Source organism: Miniopterus schreibersii (assembly GCF_964146895.1).
Source record: "Miniopterus schreibersii genome assembly, chromosome: 14".
In the NCBI taxonomy this organism is placed as follows: Eukaryota; Metazoa; Chordata; class Mammalia; order Chiroptera; family Miniopteridae; genus Miniopterus; species Miniopterus schreibersii.
In genome coordinates this window covers 17,170,320-17,196,388 of record NC_138114.1, presented here as the reverse complement: position 1 = coordinate 17,196,388, position 26,069 = coordinate 17,170,320, and the positions used below count along the sequence as shown (strand labels likewise).

At 37.5% G+C, this 26,069-nt stretch overlaps 2 protein-coding genes across 8 annotated transcripts in view; one reads left to right on the top strand and one right to left on the bottom strand.

Annotated features, from left to right (window-relative positions):
* The window catches only part of NUDT13 (nudix hydrolase 13), a 14,868-nt gene extending 13,189 nt beyond the window's left edge, over positions 1 to 1,679 (top strand). For all 3 annotated transcript variants that reach the window (XM_081158211.1, XM_081158213.1, XM_081158214.1), the window contains one exon: positions 579 to 1,679. In XM_081158211.1, the coding sequence (XP_081014337.1) occupies positions 579 to 779 (201 nt within the window). In that variant the 3' untranslated portion in view covers positions 780 to 1,679. The remainder of the gene's footprint in view (positions 1 to 578) is intronic.
* ECD (ecdysoneless cell cycle regulator) overlaps positions 1 to 26,069 on the bottom strand; it is a 27,357-nt gene extending 1,288 nt beyond the window's left edge. For 2 of the 5 annotated variants that reach the window (XM_081158201.1, XM_081158200.1), the window contains exons 1-14: positions 25,698 to 26,032; positions 24,453 to 24,670; positions 22,630 to 22,747; positions 18,871 to 18,958; positions 18,577 to 18,755; positions 17,550 to 17,742; positions 16,691 to 16,819; positions 14,918 to 15,046; positions 14,308 to 14,393; positions 8,014 to 8,120; positions 7,699 to 7,879; positions 6,721 to 6,788; positions 4,704 to 4,918; positions 3,101 to 3,311 (exon numbers count right to left, since the gene is read on the bottom strand). In XM_081158201.1, the coding sequence (XP_081014327.1) occupies positions 3,101 to 3,311; positions 4,704 to 4,918; positions 6,721 to 6,788; positions 7,699 to 7,879; positions 8,014 to 8,120; positions 14,308 to 14,393; positions 14,918 to 15,046; positions 16,691 to 16,819; positions 17,550 to 17,742; positions 18,577 to 18,755; positions 18,871 to 18,958; positions 22,630 to 22,747; positions 24,453 to 24,657 (1,909 nt within the window). In that variant the 5' untranslated portion in view covers positions 24,658 to 24,670; positions 25,698 to 26,032. Of the gene's footprint in view, positions 1 to 2,978; positions 3,312 to 4,703; positions 4,919 to 6,720; positions 6,789 to 7,698; positions 7,880 to 8,013; positions 8,121 to 14,307; positions 14,394 to 14,917; positions 15,047 to 16,690; positions 16,820 to 17,549; positions 17,743 to 18,576; positions 18,756 to 18,870; positions 18,959 to 22,629; positions 22,748 to 24,452; positions 24,671 to 25,697 lie in introns of those variants that run through there. The other 3 variants (XM_081158202.1, XM_081158204.1, XM_081158203.1) reach the window with 3 other exon arrangements.

Here is a 26,069-nt window from a genome sequence, read left to right as displayed (position 1 = left end):
ATTATAGGGACTTCTAGTTGAAAGGGACTTAGATACTGTCTTATCCAGCCTCATCTTGCTCTCCTGTAGCACCCCTGACAGGTGGCACTGTGGTCCCCATCTACCAAAGTCTGTCAATTGTGTTTTGGTTTCTACGGAATGAATTAATACCTAATCTGTCTCAGTTTCCTGTGGATTCAGTTTGTACTACTTTGCTTCTTGCAAAGAAAATACTGTGATTTTGGTGATCATTAATTAACCTTTACCTTTTAAAGAAGAGAAACATTTGTATGTTACACAATCAGTAAAGGTGCAAAGCAAAACAAGTGTTATTCATAATTTACCCCTCTATGTTAAACACCTTTTTAAATGTTTTGGTGGGGTTTTTTTACTATTAAAAAATATATTTAACGCTCATCTCTTAATTATGCCTCTTTTGCTTCTGGGCAGTGCCTAGAATTGATTCTCTCCCAGCTGTGGACCCCAGGCATTATCTTCTAAGATTGTTGAGTTCTGGAACTGTTTTCTCACCTTTGGCCATAGTATTCTAAATTCTGTAGCTCCTAATCTTACATTCTGTTTTTCCTTATGTGTTACAGATCCAGGTGAACATGAGAGAACTAGAAGCAGCTGCCTGGTTTAGTCATGATGAGGTCGTCACAGCCCTGAAGAGAAACCACCCATATGCTCAGCAACAGAACGGGACTTCCTCCTTCTGGTTGCCCCCTAAGTTAGCCATCGCCCACCAACTGATTAAGGAGTGGGTAGAAAACCCGACCTGTTCTTCCCTGCCTGCTTAGCTCAGATCAGCCACCTCCATCCCAGGGACGGCAGGGGGGTTATCAAAGATCAGTTGAAAAGGGTGAGGTGAAAAAAGGCCCTACCCAGCCGACCTTGTATTAAGGCTGAGAAGAAGGTGAGCCTACAGCAAGACACCTCTTCCGACAGCGTTACTGAAAGACGTTCCTACTCATAGGCACTCAGAAATGCCCGAGCAAGCAGAAATCAGAGGGAGGGCTCAAGATTTGCTTTAGATGTGGGCCCTTGTTTACCCATTTTCTCCGAGACCCTGGGAGGAAATATCTTTTGGCATGTAGCTTGTTAATGCTCGGTTTATACCTCACTGCCAAAATGTGCCTGGTGTAATTTTGGTTAAAATTTCTATCTTAGTATTGAAAATCTATATAGCAAATCTAAAACCACTGAGTTACTTTTTACCCTCACAGAATTAAGACAGATAGCACAACATAACATGTTGAATTCATGTACAGGTAATGATTCTGTACATGGTAGTTAAACAGAAGTCATATCTCCTTAAGTCATCTCAAGGGATGAGGAATGTGGGAGCTAAGGTCTTCCCAGGGTCCTCTGTGATGTCAGGTGCAATGAGGTTCTGTGGAGGTGACTGCAGCCCAGTGGCTCAAGATGGTTCGTCTTTTTTGCTGTTACTTGATCAGTGTTTGACCCAGAAATGATGGTCACTTTGCCATTCCTGTTTTCCTAAATGTAAAATGGTTGCTGCCACGTGCACATCCAGTAAGTGTTGTAACTTCAACTAAGGGATTAGTGAGGACAAACCACTTCTTGAGTTTTATGGGATAAACTAAATTTAGGATTTCCCATCATTCATAGATGTCATTTTATAGCTTTTGTCACAGGGAAAAAGAATTTATCTGGAGGAAATAAAATAAATTTCCACACCTTTGCTCAGATGTGTTTTTCTGTCCTATGAAGTGAGGAAATTGCAGAAGTGAGAATTTGGAGGGGAAAGAGGAGGGGAGGAAAGGAATCCCTTTATTAGTGTAACAGATGTTTAAGTCCAGGTTCCAAGTCTGCTGAATAACTGAAGCAATGTGCAGAAGAAATACTGTTGGAGGCCAGTATGAAAAGAGGAATGAATGGCTGGGGAAAGAGTCGTTGATTAAATACGTGAGTGCCAGAAACGCTAAGATTATGCATACATCAAAGTTCCCTAGGACTAAGAAAAAGACATTCTAGAACTAGAAAAGTTGCAGCAATGAATTTCCTTTTGAAACCAAAAGGTCATTGCTGTCACCACTGCCAGCAAACCATCATTGCTGTGGGAAATCAAAGTGCCTTCATCAGGAAATGTTGAGGGATAAAAGGTGATGGGACATGATTGTCCTGTTAGATTGGCAGCTTGCTCTGACCTGAGCTGAACCCGGCATGTAGAAGGGAAAAGCACTCTCGAAAGAGAGGTCCTGAGATTTCCTCATATATTGCAGTTAGAAGAAAACAGTTCAGGGTCCATGTGTATTACTGTCTCCCAATCTTTTCTATCTCTATGTGGGTGTGTTTGTGAGCACATGTGTACACATCCCCAGTCTGAAAATACGGGATAGAAAGGGGAGAGTGCGTGTTTCTCAAATTTACCATGGAGTAACTGTTTGCTTTTGGATTAATGTGTTGTTTTGGAAAAGAAAAGATGAGAGTGGCTAATAGGAGAAGCTGCAACATTGAACTTTGTTTCCCAGCAATGAGTGGGAAGAGAGCTTTGCTTTTTAGAACTCCAAGGATATCTGAAAGCCGAGGCAAAAGAGGACAAGGTTAGGATACTGAACATGACAGATAAATAAAAGGAACTTTGGTACAAGGCTGACCTGGCTGGAAAATACTTATGTGGCAATTAATTGTGAAGGTGCTAAGGATAAAAAGAACCCACGGGGTCTATGAAGTAGAATAGTAAGAACAAGTAGAACATTAAAATATTTGTCACCAGAGTGAGCGTGGCTCAAGGTCACTCATGGTAACTGAAATAAAAAAGATACTCCTTTCCTTATTTTTGACTACCTTCCTTTCTCTACCCAACACTTAATCCTTGATAAAAATAAGCAATAGTCTAAACACAGAGTATGTAACTCTCATCTCAGGGGCCTGATTCTTCTGCTAACTTCAAAACCTATGCATACCCCTTGGAGATGACAAAGACCCTAGCAGAGAGGGTGACATTTGAGGAGAGTCAACCTGTGCAACTTGTAATGAACAAACATTTTTTACTAAATGAGTCCTCTAAAGTAGAAATGAGCACACTCATATTCAATATTTATTTAAAAAGGAAAAAGGTAGGCGAGGTTTGCTGGTTAATCTTTGGGTGGCTTACTTGTGGGTCTGTGATCAGTGTTGTCAGGCAGCTGCACTCCCATGCTTTGTAAGAGGTTGGAAGCAGGTCCCGCCAGTCCAGCTTGGGAACTATACGATTCCAAAATATTTGAAACCAGGTTCAGGTCTACATCCACTGGTGTCATAACAGATCCTCCTGCACCAGAATCTTCCTCATCTGAATTGTTACTGGTAGTCTGCGATAGAGATTCCTTATTCAGGGAGGGAAAAGAAAATCACAGGATAATATGCAGATAGGTTGATGGTAGTCACCATGCAAAAGCCAACCAACAACGTAAAATGGAATTCCAAATTATCCTTGATAGAAAGCAAAAACAAAGTCTGATAAACTATGTAATTTAACACATACTAAAATTTGGTTCCAAAGATTATAACACACTTCTTTCTAGGAAAAGTTTCTACAAATTGAACAAATTTCTTCCCTGTCCTGAAATAGCCCAAAGGAGAAAACCAGGGTTAAAGAGGTACATTTATACCATGCCTAAGAGTTTTCAAAAAATAAACACAAAAATTAACATTAAAAAAAAAAAAAAAAGAATCTAAAATTTGTTTCTAAGTAAAAGAAATTAGATTTTCTCCCTCACCTCCCCCAGTGAAAAAACTTAAAGTAAAAACCTGAAGCTTTTGGGGGTTGAACCACAAAGACTGAATTGCAACTTGAGCCTCTGATTTCACAGGTTGGGGGAAGAATTTGAAAGATGCAACCTGATCCATGGACCAGCAGCATGTGTACTGCTTGGGAGCTTGTTAGAAATGTAAAATCTCAGGCCACACCCAAGACAAACTTAACCAGAATCTACATTTTAATATCTTTAGGTGGTTCATATTCACATTAAAATTTAAGAAACACCACTTTAGATAAATCTAATGTATGATTTCTATTAGGTTTTGGCAATACTGGAAGTGGCTATAATTTTAAATGTGGTTTAGATGATCAAAGCAAGGGAATAACATTAATTAAGAGCCAATATGGGTTTTACTGTTGTTTCACTTGGTTCTCATGTTAATTCTATGACATGAGGATTACTGATTAATGGATACAGTCACAGTGGACGGCAGAGATGGATTTCAAACCCTCATCCATGAGACTCCAGGGTCCCTTCTATTTCCCTACTTTGTCAAGTGTTAGACACTGTTGGTATAAAAACTAGTATTAAAACATGAATGGAAGATGAATTATAAATTTGGCTTTAAATTAGGGAAACTTACAAATCAAACACTATTAAGATTTGAAAAATATTTGGATGTTTAAGGTCATTTCTCCTTTTAAAAAAAATCAATTTAAGCTGTTAGTAGTAGTACCACATACTAATTTCAACACATCATATGACTTTATTTTAAATCCTGATAGATAACACAGAATAAATAATATAATTAAACTTGTTTTAGGAAAATAAAATTAATAATTCTTCATCTTACCAGAGTTAGGAAAAATTAGTACTCTTCTTTATTTCAAATAAAAAAATTTATCACAAAAAAATGATCACAAACCAAAAAAACCCAAAACCCACTAAGATAAAATATGGTTTTAGCTATCCTTTGTGATAGACTCAGAAAGGGAAAGAAGTTAAACACACATATACCATTTGCTTCTGGGTGGCAAAACTTTTGCCAATGCTGGTATGTGCCAGTTCCCGGTCCATCTGAGCCATGTATGACTTGAGATCACCAAGTGTTCCTTTTATAGATGCTTCTTCCCCGGGCTCCTCTGTTTCAAAATCCAAGTCATCATCACTATCTAAACATTCAAAGTCTTCCTTATCTTCGTCATCAGAGTCCGACTCATGAGGTCTTGGCCCTACACCCCAACACAGAAAATGCCACTTGGTAAAAATGTTTTTGTGTGATTACACCTCTCAAAAGACGTGGAATATTATTTGCAGAAAAGAACCAATATACACAGGCAAAGTTCTTCACAAAAATCACTTCCAGAAAATGGTACTGCTGGCAGAAATTTGCAGAAAAGTACACAGGCTGAACTGAAAGATTCCGCTTTTTAAAAAAAGTGAATTCAATTAATTACCAATTTTCACTTAAAAAATTTAAAAACTACATTATGTATGAATACATTTTGATGTAAACATTCAAGCCATTCAAAATTACTGTCTTATCCTTCATTCTCTTCCCAAAGTTAGACATCTTTTAACAGTTTGGTGGGTATCCAGACCTTTATTTATGCAGCTCTGTGTGTGTGTGTGTGTGTGTATAGAGAGAGTTGTATTTTGCCCCACAAATATATACATTGAACTATGGTTTGCTTTTCCACTTATTTATACATCTTGGAGGTCCTCTGTCAAAACATACCAACGAACCTCATTATTTTATTTTATTTTTATATTACAGATGTCCCCTTTTTAACCCCACTGATCCCCTCCACCCCACATCCATCCCACTCCAAGGCCCTCCCCACACCAATGTCTGTGTCCATGGGCTATGCCCATAAACATACAAATTCCCTGATTAATCTCTCCCCACCCACATCCCCCTCCCTGCCTTCCCTGAGATCCCTCTGTTCATGCTTCTATGTCTCTGGATCCACTTTGTTCATCAGTTTATTTTGTTTTTATTATATTCCACATATAAGTGAACCTCATTCTTTATTAAGTATACATTTGACCCCTGAACAATGCAAATAACTTTTGACTCCCCAGAACCTTACTAATTGCCTACTGTTGACGAGAAGAAGTCTTACTGATAACATACACAGTTGATTAACACATATTCTGTATGTTAAATGTATTATATACTGTATTCTTACAATCAAGTAAGCTAGAGAAAAGAAAATGTTATTAAAATCATAAGGCAGAGAAAATTCATTTATAGCATTTACGTGTAAGTGGACCCACACAGTTCAATCCCATGTTATTTAAGGGTCAACTGTACTATGATTTATTTAACCATTTCCCTCTTGATAGACATTTAGGATAATCTAATTTTTTGCTACTACACTGCTGCAATCACCACTTTAGCACATATATCTTTTCACAGGGTAAATTCCTAGAAGTGAAATTGAAAGGTTATAAACATTCTAGAGTACCATGCTGCCCTGAGAAAAGATGATTTCGACTTCTACCCCCACAGTTTGAACAGTGCTCCTTTCTCCAACCCCTGAAAGACTGGTTATCATCATTCTTTTAAATTTTTGCCAATAAGATAGGCAAAAAAAGTAAGTTCTTATTTTTACTGTGTATTTACTTGCTTACTAGAAAACTTAATTTTTCAAATATTTATTTGTATTTCTTCTTCAAGGCTATGCCTTTTTATATCCTGTAATTTTTTTATTGGGCTATTTGTCTTATTATTAGTGTGTAAGTGCATTAAGTATAAAAGAGAAAAAAATAATGTAATATGGGAGCCAAGGTAAACTCTATCTAAACACACGGCATTCACTCATTCAACAAATATTTAATGAGCAACTACTATGTTAAGCACTGAGCTAAGCATCCTCTGCAGAATCATAAAGATGGCAGGAATTCATGGTTGAAAGCAACTCAAGATTATGAAGATAAAGCATTGTTTTGTCTTCTGAGAGATCCAATGCTCCACTGTCCCACCCGTACTACTTACAGTTTCAAAATGAAACATCACACTGTAACTTACCTAAAATCTTATCAAAATAATTTAAAAAAGAATCCGCATCAAAAGTGATTGGAGCCTCAGAAGGTTCTCTGTAAGATTAAAGGAAAAAACAATTGATCAGAATGTAACTCTTTAAACTTTATCTAAAGTAGTGCCATTCTTAGGAACACTCCCAGAGATACAACCTCAAGAGAGGTGTAACAAGGAAAACTGTAGTTCAAATAAAAAAAATCCTTATACTTACTGGTCCTACAGGCAACAGAAATGGGAAAGACTGATAAAATCAAAGTAAAAATTGCACTTTGGTTATGCACATTTAACTCAAGTTCATTTAGGGATCTACCCACCCTTTGCTTCCCATAAGATATAGCTAACATTAGCAAAAAAAAGTTATTTATCTTTAAGAATCAAATCTTATTAAGAACAAACCTTCCCTTATCCCTGCTTTCTTAGAGAACATCGAACATCAATTTTAATCATCTCAGGAGCTCTGAGCACCAACACTAATAAAGATACATTTGCTGTGCAAGCAACAATTCATCTGCCTTTTTTCCATTACTTGCCAAATGTAACTTCCCATTTCTTCTATTATTTCTTCCTCTGATGAACCCTTTTAACCCACTCTTTTGAGTTTGAAGCTTCCAATATGCTTGCAGGAGGAAGATCAGAAGTCTGAGCTTGCTGAGAGCTAGATGTTAAGAGCCTGTCAGGTTCTGAGTAAAAGTCGAGAGTAAAGTGTGTGGTTGCCCTGAATGGCTCTGAGATGGCATTTAGATCTGTTGAGTGGACTCTCTAGCTTACTTCAAGGATGGCAAAGGATAAGATTACTAGAAATCTGACTCCAGATAAGTAAGTTATCATGGTACTAGGTACCAGAACAGGGAAACAAAGCAGTACAAGTCATTTACTTAAAAAAAAAAAGTGTGGACTTGGCAGTGATGGATGACTTCAAAATCTTGGTTATAACTATTTAGATACTTATACTTTAACACAAATCACCGAGGCAGCTCTGCTCCTTTGTGGGTGGAGACTTTGGACATGAAGGCTTTCATGCTCTCTGAGACTTGAGTTAAGTCGTAGTTCTCCTCCTCCTTGGAAATGGGCTCTGGTTCTTTTTTGCCAGCAGCTTCCTGCAGTAGCTGGTCTAACTGATCTGGTGAGAGATCCAACCACTGGTCATCTGAAAAAAGAGAAAGCATGATACTGCCATACTACATTCACGTGAAAGGTACTCTCGGGGAAGGGCCCTATGAGACTTAGTAGAATGTTTTCATTTTTTCTAACCCATCTGCTCTATCCTGGCCCATCACTTACCATCTTCTGGGGGAAGATTAGCTTCTTCTTTCTTAAGCTCTTTGATATCAAATGGTAATGTCTGTAATAAGGTTAAAATTTCTTCACCTGGGCTCATAGCAAGAGAGCTATAAAAAAAAAAAAAAAAAAAAGACAATTTTTTTTTTTTTATAAGAGCACTCAGAATAATCACAAAAATATAGTATTTTAAAGATGAAAGGAATTATCCAGTCTAATTTGCTTTTAAAATATTTGTTTTAGGATACAGACCCCTTTTCCTCAAAATTTACCAGGAACTCTAAAATATAAAAAAGCTCAAAGAAAACCATCAACAAAGTGAAAAGGCAACCCGTTAAATGGAAGAAAATATTTGCAAACCATATATCTGATAAGGGGTTAACATCCAAAATATATACAGAACTCATACGACTCAAAAGCAAAAAAGCTAAACAATACAATTTTTAAAAAGGGCAAAGGTGGAAAGAAATAAAACTGTCATTATTTGCAGATGACACAATTATAGAGAACTCTAAAGATTCCACCAAAAAACTACCAGAACTGATCAGTGAATTCAGTAAAGTAGCAGGATACAAAAAAAGTATCTAGAAATCAGTTGCATTTTTATACACCAATAATGAACTATCAGAAAGGGAAACTAAGAAAACAATCCTATTTACAATTGCATAAAGAAGAAAGAAAGAAGAAAGAAAAGAAAAGAAAAGAAAAGAAAAGAAAAGAAAAGAAAAGAAAAGAAAAGAAAAGAAAAGAAAGAGAAAGAAAGAAAAAAAGAAAATAAATAAATAAATACCTAGGAATAACTTTAACCAGGAATGTAAAAGACCTGTATTGGGAAATTATAAGGACACAGAATAAAGAAACTAAAGAAGAGACAAATAAGTGGAAGCATATTCCATGTTCATGGATAGGAAGAATTAACATCGTTAAAATGTTCATATTACCCAAGCCAATCTACAGATTCAACACAATTCCTAGCAAGTTACCAATAATGTATTTCACAGAACTAGAACAAATACTCTAAACAGCATGGGTGAAAAAGGTGAAGGCATTAAGCAAAAAACAAAACAAAAAAACATACAACAAAACAACTCATAGACACAGACAACAGTATGGCGATTACCATATGGGAAGGGTGGTGGGGGAAGGCAGAAGAGGGTATAGGGAGATAAACAGTGATGGAAGGAGACTTGACTTGGTGCAGTGAACACACAATTCAATATACAGATGATGTATTATAGAGTTGTACACATGAAACCTATATAATTTTATTAACCAATGTCACTCCAATAAATTCAATTAATTTTTTTTTTTTAATGGGCAGAGGAACTGAACAGATGTTTTTCCAAAGAAGACATACAGATGGCCAACAGGTACATGAAAAGGTGTTCAACATCATTAAACATCAGAGAAATGGATATCAAAACCACGAGGAGATATTACCTCACACCTGTTAGAATAGCTATTATCAAAAAGACAAGAAATAACAAGTGTTGGCAAGGATGTGGAGAAGATGGAACGTGTGTGTGCACAGCTGGTGGGAATGTAAATTGGTACAGTCACTACAAAACAGTATGAAGGTTCCTCAAAAATTAAAAACAGAGCTCCCATATGAACCAGCAATTCCATTTCTGGGAATTTATCCAAAGGAAATGAAAATAAAATACTGAAGATATATAGATATATCTGCACTCCCATGTTCATTGCTGCATTATTTTTAAAAATTTTTTAAATATATCTTTATTGATTTCAGAGAGAGGAAAGGAGAGGGAGAGAGAGAGATAGAAACATCAATGATAAGAGAGTCATTGATCGGCTGCCACCTGCACGCCCCCGACTGGGGATCGAGCCCGCAACCCGGGCATGTGCCCTGACCCGGAATCGAACCCTGATCCCCTGGATCCTAGATCGATACTCAACCGCTGAGCCACGCCCAGCCGGACTCATTGCTGCATTATTCATAATAGCTAAGATATAGAAACAACCTAAATGTTCAACAGATGAATGAATAAAGATGTGGTATATTACACAGGAAATATTACTCAGCCACAAGAGAGAAGGAAATCCTGCCATTAGCGACAACAAGATGGAACTTCAGGGCATTATGTTAAATGGAATAAACCAGACAAAGACAAATACTACATGGTATCACTTATATGCAGAATCTAAAAAAAGTGTCCAACTCATTGAAACACAGAACAGAAAAGTGGATGCCTGGACTAGGGGGTGAGACAAACAGGGAGCAGTTGGTAAAAGGGTAAACTCTTTCAGCTAGAAGATAAATATAGTCTGAGGATCTAATGTAAAACATGACTACAGCCAATAGCACCGTATTATGTAATTGAAATCAGCTAAGATGGTATAACGTAAATTTTCTCACCAAATAAATGAGGTGATGGATGTATTAACTAGTTAGGAGAATCCTTTAATAATGTATACATATATTAAGTCACCACAATGCATGCTTTAAAGATCTTATAATTTTAAAAAAATGTTTTTATTGTCCAGCCGGTGTGGCTCAGTGGTTGAGCATCGACCCATGAACCAGGACTGGGAATTGAATCGCGACCTACTGGTTCATGGGTCAACACTCAACCACTGAACCACACCAGCTGGGCAAAGATCTTATGTTTTTTTTTGTCAATTATATTTCAATAAAACTGAAAAAAAACCTTGCTTTGATTGAAATGGAGGCTGGAGACCTGAAATGGAGGCTCAGAGACCTACTTATTCTACCTTCCCCTCTGACTCTGTAGCTAGCTCCATGGAAGATCATTATGAAGCTGCTGATCTGGCACAACTTTTTCAATTTGTATCTATATTATATATGAGGAAAAGAAAACCCAGAGGGAAGTATGAACAAAAAATAATCTAACATGTATTACATGCTAGACTAACATTTAAAATACATTTTCTTATTTAGTCCAGTAATTACTATCCTGCTTTAAAGATGAGAAAACCAGAGCCCAGTGAACTTCTACAACTTTTGCAAGGTCATTTAAGTGGACAGAGCAAAGGCTTGAAATCAAGTTTTCTGATACTATTTTGTGCTCCTCCTACTATAAACTGATGAGGAAATTGTACCGAGATTATTTACATGAGAGAGTTATTTTATGATGGTGATGTGACTTGTTATATAAATTGATGGAACCTTGTCTGAACTATTCAGAAAGGAGCAAATCAAGTTATATAATGAACTTGTGTTCATTTGATAAATATTTGCATGCCTTGCTAAATCATGTGGGTGATAAAAATATTGTCCCTACTCCATATTATGTAAATATTACTAGGAGATAAAAATATATACAAATAATCACAATAAATTATAAAATATAAAATCAAACAGGAATACCAAATGCTAGGGAGAACCAAAAGAGAAGGTAATTACATTCACTGAGATGAAGGCAGAGAAGCTAAAAAAAAAAGTGAGAAAGAGAATGGAAGTAGTTGAGTAAGTCCTTAAAAATGAACATTTGTATAGAGGCAGAGACATGAAGAACATGTTCAGAGAGCAAGTGGCATTTAGTTTGGCTTAAGTGTGGAAGGTGAGGCTGAACAGGTGGATAGACTAGGATGAGAGCACAGTGAGCTTAAAATGGCTAAGAAGTTTGGGCTTAATGAAATAAGCAGTGGGTGATCAATGATGATTCCTTTGCTATCTTTAATTTTAGTTTAAGAGATTTGAACAATACAGACTAGTACAAAAGATAATATAACAAATGTCCATATTTGTACCATCCAGAATTATAATATTGTTATACTTACTTCTAGTCTAATTACATGGCTACATTTATGCATTTAACATAAAAAACAAACAAACTAATAACATGTATATGTACTTTATTTTTTTAAAATATGTTTTTATTAATTTTTGGAGAGACAGGAAGGGAGAGGGAGAGAGAGACAGAAACATCAATGATGAGAGAGAATCACTGATCTGCTGCCTTCTGCACGTTCCCCAGGAGGGATTGAGCCCACCACCCAGATATGTACCCTCACTGGGAACTGAACCTCTATCTCCGGGTTCATAGGTTGATGCTCAACCGCTGAGCCATGCCGGCTGGGCTATCTGTATGTTTTAAAAAACATTATAGCCATGGCCAGTTTTGCTCAGTGGTTAGAACATCAGTCCCTGGACCAAAGGGTCCCGGATTCGATTCCAGCCAAGGGCAAGTAGCTTGGTTGCTGGCCTCGGGGCGCATGTGGCAGGCAACCAATTGATGTGTCTCTCTCACATTGAAGTTCCCCTCCCTCCCTCCCCTCCTGCCCCCCTTCCATTCCCTCTGAAAAACAATGGAAATAAGTATCATTCTGGGACAGTGTGTGTGTGTGTGTGTGTGTTTCTGGGACAGTGTGTGTGTGTGTGTATGTGTTTCTATGTTGTATTTGCTGTTTGTTCTCTTTACCAGGAATATTATTTCCACGAATACTTATATACTCATTCCTTCACTTCATACAGGTCTCTTCTCATTGGAAGGGCTCCTTAACCAACCTAGCTAAAGTAGCAGCCTACCTCTCTCTCCCATACACAGCCTTTTCTTCAAAGCACTTATCACCATCTAATATCATATAGTGGTTTATTGTCTTTCTCCTACACTAGTATGCAAGTTCTATAACGGCAGGCAGACTTTGGATTTACTTGGATCCCCAATGTCTGGAATACGGCCTGGCATATAGGAAACACCCAAATTTATTTGTTGAATAAATGAATATAGATGTGTTTTTCAACTGGGGATAATTTTGTCCCCCAGGGGACATTTGACAATGTGTGATGACACTTTTGGTTGTCACAACTGGGAGTGGAGGGAATCCTAATGGCATTTACTGAGTAGAGGCCAGGGATGCTGCCAAACATCCTACAATGCACAGAGTCACCCACCATGAATTATCTGGTCCAAAATGTAAATAGTGCTGAGATTGAGAAATCCTGGGTTAGATTTATGTATATTTAGCTAATTTCTAAAAAACTAATGGCAGTTAGTCCATCGCATAAAAACACTGTAATTCACGTATCTACCATTGATAGACACTTAGACTGTGTGTAGCTTTTCATTACCACAACCTCAAATACTTTTTAGGAGAGGAGAGTGACATGACTAAAGGTTTATTTCAAACAGATTCTCCTGGCTCTAATAGTTGAATAGGAAGAGAAGAGTGACTAGAAGTTGAAAACAAGTAGGTACTACCACAGCTCAAGAAATGAGTAATTAGAGTAGCTGGGCAGTAAGAAAGGATGCAAGACACAGATAATAAACAAGACCTAGGGACTCAGATCCAAGGACAGCCCAGAGGTCTGGGTGACAGGAGGATGGGGGCTACTATTAAAAGACAGTGGGACATAGTCTATGATATTAATTCAGCTATTTAAAAAATTGGAAATTCAAGAATAGGTCTGGAGGGAGATGCGAATTTGGTTTTAAACTGTTTAGAAATTATCCTGGTTTAGGGAATAAAGGTCTCTCCTGTCTAATTAAATATTTTAGACATTTAAGCTACTTGCAATTTTTTGCCAATAGTAAAAATATGCCTGCTTCGTCTTGTGTTTTAGACCCCCTTAAAATAATTAAACACAGCCCAGAAATCCCATAGGAATTAAGCACGTGGCTCGATACCAGACTGCCTGGGTGTGAATCCTGGATCTGTCACGTATTAGCTCTGTGACCTTTGGCAAATTATCTAACCTCTCTTGGCCTCAGCTTCTCAGCTATAAATACAAAACAATAACAATTATATTTATTTCATAGGGTTGTAAGGGGGAATTAAACTACACTTTGTAAGTACTCAATACATGTTAGCTATTATGCGATGATGCTGATAACAGCAACCAGTGCCAGGGATAGTCTGCACACCACCTCCTCTCCCCCAACCCAAACCCCTTCAGTAATCATGATCCTTGCCAATAACTGTTTATTTTTTCTTTTTCTTTTAGTTATCTTTTTTTTTAAATCCTCACCAGAGGATATTTTTTCCATTGCTTTTCAGAGAGTGGGAGAGTGGAAGGAGAGAGAGAGAGAGAGAGAGAGAGAGAGAGAAATATCAACATGACAGAGATACATTGATTGGTTGCCTCCTGCACATGCAGCGACCTGGGGCTAGGGGATCAAGCCTGTAACCGAGGAATTAAACCTGGGGCCCTTCAGTCTGCAGGCCAACACTCTAAACACTAAGCCAAACCTGCTAGGGCGTCATTAACCATTTAAACATGTAAACTCCAACTTCTGCAACTATCCCTAAGAGTAAGTAACCCCTTGACTTCTGGTAGTTACCCCTCTGCCCATGATTGAGTAGTGATACACTCACCTTTCTGGCCGGTTTACTGACAGTTGGAAGTAGTTCTTTGCCATTTCTAGTCTTTCCTGGTACTGCGCAGAACCTTCTATCAGTCCCTAAAAAAATAATAATGGCCCATCAGAACATTATTTACATGGCGTCATTAAAATGATCTGCTTACCAGCAACTTTCAGGGAGGCTGTGCATGTTACATGGTTTCACGAGGTCTGAGTCCTAGTGCCTGTCTTGTCATTAACATACTGTTTGGGCTCTGCTTTCTTCAAATAAGGGGACTAGGTTAGATGCAGTGGTTCCTAATCCTTTTCACCATTAAGGGCCTCTTTCCAATCTGGAAGGTTTTCTACCATTTTCTATTATTTAATTAATTATTAAGAAATAATTGATTGCCTGGCCAGCATAGCTCAGCAGTTAAGCATCGACCGATGACCCAGGAGATCACCATTCAATTCTCGGTGAGGGCACATGCCCAGGTTGCGGGCTTGATCCCACCGGGGGCGTTCAGGAGGCAGTTGATCAGTGACTCTCATCATTGATGTTTCTCTCTCTCTCTCTCCCCCTCTCCCTTCCTCTCTCTGAAATCAATAAAGATATATTTTAAAAAATGCATTGCAAGTCCTACCTTAAAGTAATCATTCTTTTTCAGACTGTCAAGGAAGCCAGTCCAGAGCGGTGAGGTAGTCACAGGGGATTTCTTGGAATCAGAAAAATGTGGGCTACATTTAGAGCACAGGATCTCAAATCCATGAGCCTACAGGAAACAGATAATATTTGCATTATTAGGTTATTTTCCATTTAGCCACGCTCAAGAATTAGGTGACTGGACGCACAGACACGTGGATGTTTGTAACACTTTTTGAATTTTATGAAAAATCTGACTTTATTCAAATCTCTCAATCTTGGTAGATTACTAAAAATTATAAAGGGAAAGCAAATAGTACAAAATAAGGATTCTTGTTCTCTTCAAAGAGATTCCTTTTCTTGCTGATTATTAAACTAGAATTTAAACTTATTTCTTGTTTTCTTAAAAAAGGCTTGCAGGCTTCTTGTCTAACAGAAATTAGAAATGAATTAGCATGGTCTCAGACATAGTAAAGTGAGAAAGTCACTTCATTTTGAGTCCTTTCATTAAAAAATATTATAAATGCACACAGCAAAATAATTCAAACAGGGAACTTCCCCAATCACTGCAGAGGAAACTAACGTTATCAGTTTCTTGCACGTCACTTCAGAAGCAATCTATGCACTCCAGCCAACAGTGTGTGTCTGGGTATGCATGTCCTCCTACTGCACCCCTTTTGTCACTCAATGGGGACATACACACCGCTCTAGACCTTGCATTTTCACTTAGTCATCATATGCTTTGGAGATCCTTTTGTATGAGCACACATCAATTTATCCACCTCACTTCACAGGCAGACTATAATGTATCTATTTCCCTACCAACAGACATTTAGGTAGTTCTCAATCTTTTGCTACTATAAACAGTGCTGTCATGAGTATCCTCAGATGTCTTTGTGCACATGTAAAATATATGGGGGATAAATTTCTAGAAGTGAAGATGCTGAGCAGAAGGGTTTGTGCATTTTCAGTGTTGATGGATACTAACATACTGTTCTAAGACACTGAATCAATTTATATTCCCATCAATAATGTTTGATAGTACTATTTCTTTATATATTTTCACCAATCCAGTATATATCATCAAACTTTTTGACACCTGCCAATCAAATGGTGAAAATACTATTCTGTAGCTTTAAATTGCATTTATTTATTATATGAGCAAGGGTCAACATATTTCATATGTTTAGATTAAAAACTGTGTATTTCCTTTCCTCCGGACTATCTTTTTATGTTTTTGAACATTTTTTATTAACTGATTGGTATTTTTTTTCACATTAACTTACAGGAACTCTATATATTAGAGGAATCAGCTTTGTCATTTAAATTGAAAATACAGTATTTTCTCCATGTTTACTTTCTTTTGACTTTATTTATGGGGGTTTTCTTTCCCACACAGAAATGTTTAATCTTCACATGATCAAACATAGCAATCTTTTCTAGCTTCTGGTTTCAAAGAAATCAGAAAGGGCTTTCCTACTCAGATTATCAACATTTCAAATTTTATGGTTTCAATTTTTTCACTTAAATATTTGTTCCAACTGTAATTTACTTTGGTATAGGTGTGAGTGAATCAACTTTAATATTCAGATGGCTCCAGAGTTGTCCTATCATCATTTACCAAATAATCCACTTTTCCTTATTTGAAATGCCACATTTTACTATATTTTCGCATAAATAGGGTACATTTCTAGACTTTTTATGAGGTGCCATTGTTCTCTTAAGAGCACTTATATATGTAGGAAGAAAATAAAATTGTCTGGTTCAACTTTACCAACTTCATGCCCAACTCATGGGCTCGGTACTGGGGGTGAGATGGAGGAGGCAGTGTGTATCCACTCCGCCGGTCGGGCATAAACCGTTGTTGCATCAACTGGGCATACAGACATTTAGTGAAGGTGACCTGGACATTGGAACACAAAATACATGATAATTTCCTTAAAATTAAAAATTTGAATGTCATTTCATAGTTAATACAATAACTTCATTTATTGTATTCATTTCATATTCATATGAAATGCAAACATCCAATCTATTCACTTTCAATATTTCTTAAGAGCAGCTTTATTGAGAGATAATTCACATACCATAAAATTTTCCTTCACTGTCTACTTTTTAGTTATTACTAAATGGAATTCTTATTATTATTAGTTATATTATTTGGCAACTTGATGGGTAGAAAATAAAAATAATTCCTTTTTTTAAACGATATTTTTAGAGAGAGAGAGACATTGATGTGAGAAACATCAATCAGTTGCCTCCTGTATGTGCCCTGACTGGGGATCGAACCTGCAACCTAGGTATGTGCCCTGACTGGGATTTTGAACCTGCCACCTTTGGTGTATGGACGACGCCCCAACCAACGGGGCCACATTGGCCAGGGCTAAAAAATAATTCTTAATTTTCTAAAAGAAATGAAATGAAATGTTTTAAGTTAAGAAAACATGGTGAGAAATAAGTAGGAAACATTGAGATATAAAATAGGCAGAAATCATTCTCACTGGATGGGAGGGAAAAAAGTGTATTAGCTTGCAATGAGGAAAGAGAATGTTCCCAATTTTTTCAAGTGAAGAATTAAAATAACATTCAACTCTCCAGTGAGACAAACAAAATGACCAAGAGTGATATCTTACCGACGTCATTATTCGAGTTTCAGGCAAGAACGTCTTGAAAATACGACAGGCTCGTAGGTCAATGGGGTCTCGCAGGTAAAAGGCCTGGACTCCTGCGGCCACTAGTCGGGGGCGCTGCTTTAGCACGGCCACAATCCCAGCCGGGAGGAAGCAGTGAGCTCGATGGAGGGAGGCTTGAATTTTTTCGGGGTACCTGTGACAAGTAACACTATTACTTTTATTTTATGATATGTAAATATCTAGAATTTTTATACCATTTACTTCTCTCTTAACGTCTTGGTTCATCAACAGTGAGATACAGAGTGACAAAAGAGGTAAAGATAAAAAATACTGTACATATTAAAACTGCAGGAAAGAAGGGAAGAGAAAAAGTAGGAGGAAATGGAAACTGTTAAAAAAGGATTAAGGTGGTTCAATAAAAACGAAACAAAAACTTTACTATGCTTTGAAACAAGGATAAAATCGAAGTTTTTATTCTTGTAAAAAAACGGTACAGACAGAATATAGTGAAACAAAGCCAAGAGATTTTTATACTGTTAAGACCTGGGTGGTACTAAATATTTAATAAGTCCTCAAATTTGAACAGTTGAACTAATAAGTAATTAGACTTGGGCCTTCTCTTCTGAGTAGAAGCTGAAGTGTCCCCACAGGTAAAGAATCCCACCCACAGCCTGGAAGCACTGAAAACACCCGAGCGCACTGGGCTCCGAGGTTTCCATTTCTAAAGGCCTCAAAATTTTTATCCATGGATACAAATAATACTTAGCCACAATTTCTAAGGTAAATAATGTAAAAATATTGGGACTGGGTTACAACACTTTTAAGTTGGAATTAAAAGATATGTTTCTTGATTTTAAAATATGTAAGTATACATTACTTATAACTTGTTAGTCAGTTTCATGAAGGATGAAGACAGAATGAAAATTAGCATTAACCTAGGTGAACAAATTCTACATTCAACAAAAGACTTGAACTGCACTAAAGCATAAGGCTCCCTGACTAGCAATGAAAGTGTATTTTTTTTTACCCTCTGATGCGCCTATTCACAGCAGCTCGTATAGATTCTGAAGCCAAAATTTTTTCTGGGTGTGTGGAGATTATATTCAATGCCTGTGGAACTGTTGGGGGTGTAATGGGTAACCAGGATACTGCTTCAGGTTTCCTCGGAGCAGGAATAATGCACAATTCCCCATGGTAGAAAAACACCTGCAAAATGACACATTTTAATTTTCACAATAGGCACTGACAAACACAGGTACATATGAAAAATGTTGCAATATGATTTTGTCTCCCTAAATTTTCCAGATTTATGTATACTTACCCTATTAGCACTATTATCAGGATCCAACCATTTAGGGAGATAGTCAGCAGCTTCTATTAACAAGAATTCACCATCATTGTCTTCGATCCTAATGCAAAAATAGTTCCAATTTTGCATTCATAAAGCATATATTTGCTAATAATCAGATTTTATTAATATATTTTTCATCTAATACACTTTTTTCATTCATCTTAGTAAATATCTAAGTACTATGTGCAGATTGCTATAATACAGCAAAATGTTTAAGATACCATTAAGCACTGAAGAAGATTATAAGGTTGTATGGGGAAGCTGGAGAGAAAATAAGTATACAAATAAATAACAGTAGACAAAAGTATGAAAAAATACACAAAGTACTATAAGGTTTTAAAGGAAAAAATCACATATAGCCAAGATTAGTTAAGTTTTTATGGAAGAGGTATCATTTGGGCCTTGAAAGATAATTTTATTTTGCCTTATTTGCATAATTTTTAAATTTGTGAACAGATAATACAGTCACATGGTTAAAACTTTAAACCATAAAACTTTAATACATAAAAAGTTATACAACGAGCCCTAGCCAGCTTGGCTCAGTGGTTAGAGTGTTGGCCTGGGGACTGAAGGGTCCCGAGTTCGATTCTGGCCAAGGGCACTTACCTCTGCTGCATGCTTGATCCCCGGCCCTGGTGGGGGCTCATGCGGGAGGCAACTAATTGATGCGTCTCTCTCACATCAATGTTTCTCTCTCTCTCTCCCTTCCACTCTCTCTAAAAGGAAATGGAAAAAATATCCTCGGGTGAGGATTTAAAAAAAAAAAGTTATACAATGAAAAATTTTCCTACTTTTGTTCCTATATACCAAACTCTTACTGCTCTACCACTGTTATTTCTAATTTATCCTTCTAGAGATTGCTTATGCATAATCTGGCTAATAAAACTATAAATTCTTACTTTCTTCTCTGGTCACACAAAAGGTAGCATATTATACATATGGTTCTAGGTTATTTAATGGGTGGAAATGGAGGGAGAAAAGGGGAGATATTTTTTGCAGAAGGAACACCACAAGCAAAATCATGGAGGTAGCAATGGCGATGGAAGGAGACTTGACTTGGGGTGGTGAACAAACAATACAATATACAGATGATGTGTTATAGAACTGTACACCTGAAACATATATAATTTTATTAACCAATTAACCCCAATAAATTCAATTTAAAAAAAACACCTCATGGAGGTGGCAACTAAAGGCAGATATTTGGAGAATGACAACTAGTAAAGAATTAGACTCGAGAGGCAGTTATATCATTTTAGGAAGAGCTTTAACTGTTGGCAGAATCAATGACAATGAGTTTAGTTTTTATAGACAAAAGGAATGAAAGGTTTCAGAGTAGGGTAGTAAGATAGTTACAGCTGTGCCTTAGGAAGATTAATGCAGAGACTTTTAGAAAGGCTTCCTGTTTCTAATTAGAAAAAACAACCACCTCTCAAGACAGTAGAAGCCTACTATTTAAAGAGCTTTCATAGGCCTGGTGTTTAGGTATGAACCATCAATATATAACATCAGAATCTTCACATAAAAGGTACTGCCCCTGCCCGCCCCTGTGGCTCAGTTGGCTGAGCATCCTCTCATGAACCAGGAGGTCACAGCTTTCATTCTGGTCAGAGCACATGGCTGGGTTGCAGGATGGATCCCCAGCATGGGGTGTGCAGGAGGCAGTAGTGTTTAAAATGCGAGTTCTTGTCACTTAGACTTACTTCCTGAAGTATTTAAAGATCAAATGGCATAGCAATGGAGATTTGCTTTATAATCATCTTATGTGATAAGGAAGTAGGGGAAGGGCACATATAAATAAGAATAACCATGAGTTGATAATTTTTTAAGCTGTGTGATTGCATACATGTGAATTCATTCTTTCTACTTTTATATGTTTCTATTTCTCCCTCTCCCTTCCTCTCTCTGAAATCAATAAAAACATAAAAAAAAAAGGTATTGCCCCTCATTATACTTATAAAGACAGAAACAAATATTTTTCTATTTGTTCATTTAAAACTCTATCATTTATTAAGAAATTATTGCTAATTATTTTTAAGTGTGATAACAGTAGTGTTTATTTTTATTTACTTGATTTTTTAAAAAAATCCTCACTCCAGGACATGTTTTTCATTGATTTTAGAGAGAGGGGTAGGGGGGGCAGGAAGAGAGAGAGAGAGAGAAAGAGACTGAGAGACAGAGAAAGAAACATGACTGGTTGCCTCCTGCATGCCTCCAGATGGGCATGGGGCTGGAACCACAACCTAGGTACGTGCCCTGACTGGAATCAAACCCGCCACCTTTTGGCGCATGGGAAGAGGCTTCAACCAACTGAGCCACCCAGGCCCGGGCAGCAGTGTTTAAAATGCGAGTTCTTATCACTTAGACTTACTTCCTGAAGTATTTAAAGATCAAATGGCATAGCAATGGAGATTTGCTTTATAATCATCTTATGTGATAGGGAAGTAGGGGAAGGGCACATATAAATAAGAACAACCATGAGTTGATAATTTTTTAAGCTGTGTGATTGCATACATGTGAATTCATTATTTCTACTTTTATATATGTTTAAAATTTCGATATAATATTAAGTTCTCAAATTTGTTGTTTTTCTTTTTGTTCCGCTGGGGGACAGTTTGGGTGGGTAGAAAAAGATCAGAATTTGGATGGAGGCGAAGAAACTAGGACCAGTGGTAGGTAAGTGGGTGAAACGCCCTCTGCTGGCAAAATTTGGTCATTACAGAAAAGTATATGTTCCCATCGAAAAACCTGAATTAGAATTTACTTTGCTATCTATACAATTGTTCACTGATATCTCTTTGAATGTCTTATATATACAATTTATCAAAAAATCCTAGCTGTGGTCTAACAGACGAAGACATGGTAAAGAATCTGTGAAATATGTGGGATGTGTGTGTGTATGGAATTTTTTTTTAAAGATCCACAAGAAATAAGATGATGATTACTTCCGAGAAGTAAAAGCAGTACACCCTTTGTATCTGAACTTTCTTTACCATGTGTATTTGTTCTTTCCTAATGAGAAGTAAAAAAAAAAAAAAGGAACTTAAAACAAATGGGTTTTGTTTGAAATTTTTTGGAAGGTGAACTCTCCATTGATACTTTCATTCTTTCTCGAGAAAAGGAAGTCACAAGAGAAAAGGAAGAAAACATAGAAGTCACTTTTAAAATCAGTGTCCTAGCCCTGGCTAGTTTGGCTCAGTGGTCAGAGCGTTGCCCCCTCACCGAAGGGTGGGCAGGGTTACTGGGCCCCATGTTCCCTCAGGTGAGTTCGGGAGGTATCCTACCCATCTCTCATGTTGATGTTTCTCTCTCTCTGCCCCCACCTCACTCCCTTCCACTCTCTCTGAAAATCAATGAAAAAAAAAAATCCCCAGGTGAGGATTAAAAAAAAAAAAATCTGCCTGGCTGGCGTGGCTCAGTGGTTGAGCGTCGACCTAGGATCCAGGAGATTGTGGTTCAATTACCAGTCAGGGCACATGCCCGGTTGTGGGCTCTATCCCCTGTCTGGGGCGTGCAGGGGGCAGCGGATCAATGACTCTCTTATCATTGATGTTTCTCTCTCTCTTCCTCTCTTTGAAATCAATAAAAACACATTTTTTTTTAAAAAAAGCTGTGTTCTAAATTTGTACAATTTCTACCAGACAACAGAAGGAAAATTACTAAATGGATAAAAATGTCATCATTTTCAACAATAAAATTCCTTTAGAATTATTAAGATAACTATAATACCTTGCTACCAATTCTGGAAATTCCTTTGTAATTTGCTTTACTATATAAACAATAAACCATTCATCCTCAATGTTATCTCCAAACTTTGTCATACCAAATATATGAGCAGGAACACCTCCTAAAAACAAGAGAAAAGCAATCATATAACCAAATTAATTTGCCAGTGCAAATAAACATACAAAGAATCATTCAATTAAACAAACATTCATTGACTATGCTCTGGGTACTATACTAGGAGCTGGGGTTGCAATACTGAACAAGATACAAGAAGCCTACTCTTGAGGAGCTGAGGGTCCAGACAAGAGATAGACAACCAAGTCATCTCAAAACAAGATGATAAACAGAGGTATGCACTGAGGACTATGTGAACATAAAGGATGTTATATCTGAGCTATGCTCATCTGGAGGAATGACCAGAAGTAGACTTTCCAGAAAGACAGAAAAGTATGTGCAAAGGCACAAATGCTCTGCAAATATTAGGTAGCTAGATTTGGATGGAGCAGAATTTTCAAACAAGTACATTATCCAATTATATGTAGAAATTAAATAACATACTCTTAAACAACCAATGGGTCAAAGAAGAAATCACAAGGGAAATTAGAAAATATCTTGAGACAAATAAAAACAAAAACACAACATACCAAAACTTATGAGATGCAGTGAAAGCAGTGCTAAAAGAGAAGTTCATAGTTATAAAAGATCTCAACAACCTAACCTTACACCTTAAGGAACTAGAAAAAGAACAAACTAAATCCAAAGCTAGCAGAAGGAAGGAAATAATGAAGATTAGAGCAGACATCAATGAAATAGAGAACAAAAGTACAATAGAAAAAAATCAACATAAACTGAGTTGGTTTGTTGAAAAGATCAACAAAACTGACAAAATATTAGTTAGATTAACTAAGATAAAAGAGAGAAGACTCAGAAATGAAAGGGGATATTATAACCTATTCCATGGAACTATAAAGGAATATAAAGTAATTCTACCCACCTACCCACCCCATAACACTATGAACAATTGTATACCAACAAATTGGATAACCTAGAAGAAATGGGTAAATTCCTAGAAACACACAATCTATCCAGACTGGGTCAAAAAACAGAAAATCTGAACAGACTTATAACTCATAAGGAAATTGAATCAGTAATCAAAACTTCCCCACCAATTAAGAGCCTGGTCTCACAAGATGCCACCCTCCTGATCCGAAACAAGACCTCACATAAGTCATTGCATAAGTGGAGCCTGGTCACCTATCCATGATTCACTTTAATAAAGCTAAAGAAATCATAGGACAAAGTGTCATACTTGGCCAGAGGTCAGATCTCAACAACCAACAACACAGGGAAGACAATGAAAAAATCTCAAAATGCTTCTGAGTGGCAAACAATGGCCATAAAGCCCAATTATTTCTCTTTATAAGCCAGGCAGAGCCACTCTTAGATCGCTACCAAAACAACCATGCAAAACAAGGTAGCCTACTAAACACATCAATAGTGAGAAATACAGAGTAACAGCTAAAGATGCCTGAATCTGTTTAGTATAGGTACCCAGATATATTATAGCACAGAAAAGTAAGGTTTAAAAGAATAGCCCCAAGTTTAATAATGTTGATATACCTTAGTTTCTAAGGTAATGACTATTAGAAACTTTTCATCAATATGAATGAAAAAAAATTTTAAGGGCTTAACTGATTATAGGCAAGCATCACTAATCTAAATCTGACAACACTGAATAAACTATGGGCTATTATACATCACTGTTATCAGAATAACCTTAAAAGCCACGCATATCAAATCAAAATAAATGAAGGAGCCTTCCTTACCTTTCCCAGGTTTATATTTGAGATTGAAAGGCTGATTCTGCCAGATATAAGGGACCAGCATAGGTGCAAATTGGGTCATTATTCTCTCAATATACTTCTGAAGAATCTCCTTGTGTTTTTCTGGGTCCCTTGGTTCATCTGGTATCAGGAACAGGCGGTACTCCACAGTATCTTCCACTGTAGCAAGCTTCATATTTTCCTCCATTCTTCTTTGAAAACTACATTTAAAGTTTCAATAATATAAACCATATAGAACAACGCAGAAGTAATATCCCATTCCCTGAACTATTCTAGGCGAGTCCATTAACACTGTTTTCAAAATTCAGTTATCCACATACCATCATGATTTTTGCCTTGACCATTTACCAAATATAGTAACGCTTATTTAATGTTCTTTTAATGACAGTTTTGTACTCAAATTATGTTCTTTATACTTAAAATTATGTTAAAAAAACTTGTGCTACAATGAATGGAAATCCAAAGCACATTCTCAAATTAAGTAATAATTATGTAAGAATAAAACAAAAAATATTTTCCCTTATACATGTCGTGGCGTAACACACGTTGAGAACACTGACTAACAACTTCCGTTTAAATACTATCCAAAGTCCCAGCTCTGCCACTAAATTAATTGTGTCATTTTGGGCACTGTACTATCTCTCTGTTTTGTTTTTTTTTTTGCTTTCTTTAATTGTAGAATACGAGTGTTGCTCTACCATCTCTAGAATCCTTCCTTCCCCGATTTAAATTTTTATTATTTAAACCCTCTTAAAAGCAACCTGCCTGACTCTACAGAATTTTAATCTCTTTTATAAACATTGTATGACACAGGGGAATTAAAAACTACAAAACATTCACGTCTCATCCCAAAACAATCTGCCCATGGTTCTTGATCCTACAACTACCTGTCCAAAATTTGCCCCTTTCTCAGGTCTCGGGGGGCACAGCTCTGATATACTAGGAGGCGGCGGATACCTCTTTATTTTCTAAGAGTTTCCCTAACAAACAAAAGTACTAGTTTATTATTGCTGCCAGGTGATGCGCTGTAAACAATGGCACGGCGTGGACGGCCCACGTGGTCCGACTTTTCTATGCACTCGGCTTTCTACCGGGCCAACAAGGTGAGGTGGAGAGGCACCTGCATCTTTACCCAGACACCATTCATCGGTCCGTCCAAGTCCCCTTCAACCCGGAGGGACGGACAGTAACTCTACCCACCCACCCACCCCATAACGCTAGGCACACCTTACTGTGAAGAGCTCAGAGTCCGAACTAAAAGGGACTTTGAGGTCACTCGAGCTAACTCCTCACCGTCCAGACGAGTCAACCGGAAGCACAGGAAGAGAAGCGACCGCGCGGCGGCGGCCTGGCTGGCGGTCCCGGGCTCTTCCCTCAGATAAGCTCCCTTCTTCAGTCTGAGGAAATGAAGCCCATTCCTCCTACGGTTCTCGGGCCTCTCCGGCACGCCTCTGCGGCGGCGCCTTTCCGCAGCCGCCCCGCCCACCGCGTGAGCCTGTCGGGAACCGCGAGCAGCGGCCAAAGCTTGGCCCTAGACTCGGCCCAGACGTCAGTCCGGAACCGGCGGCCCGGGAAGCTCTGAAAGTCAGAAACCCGCTC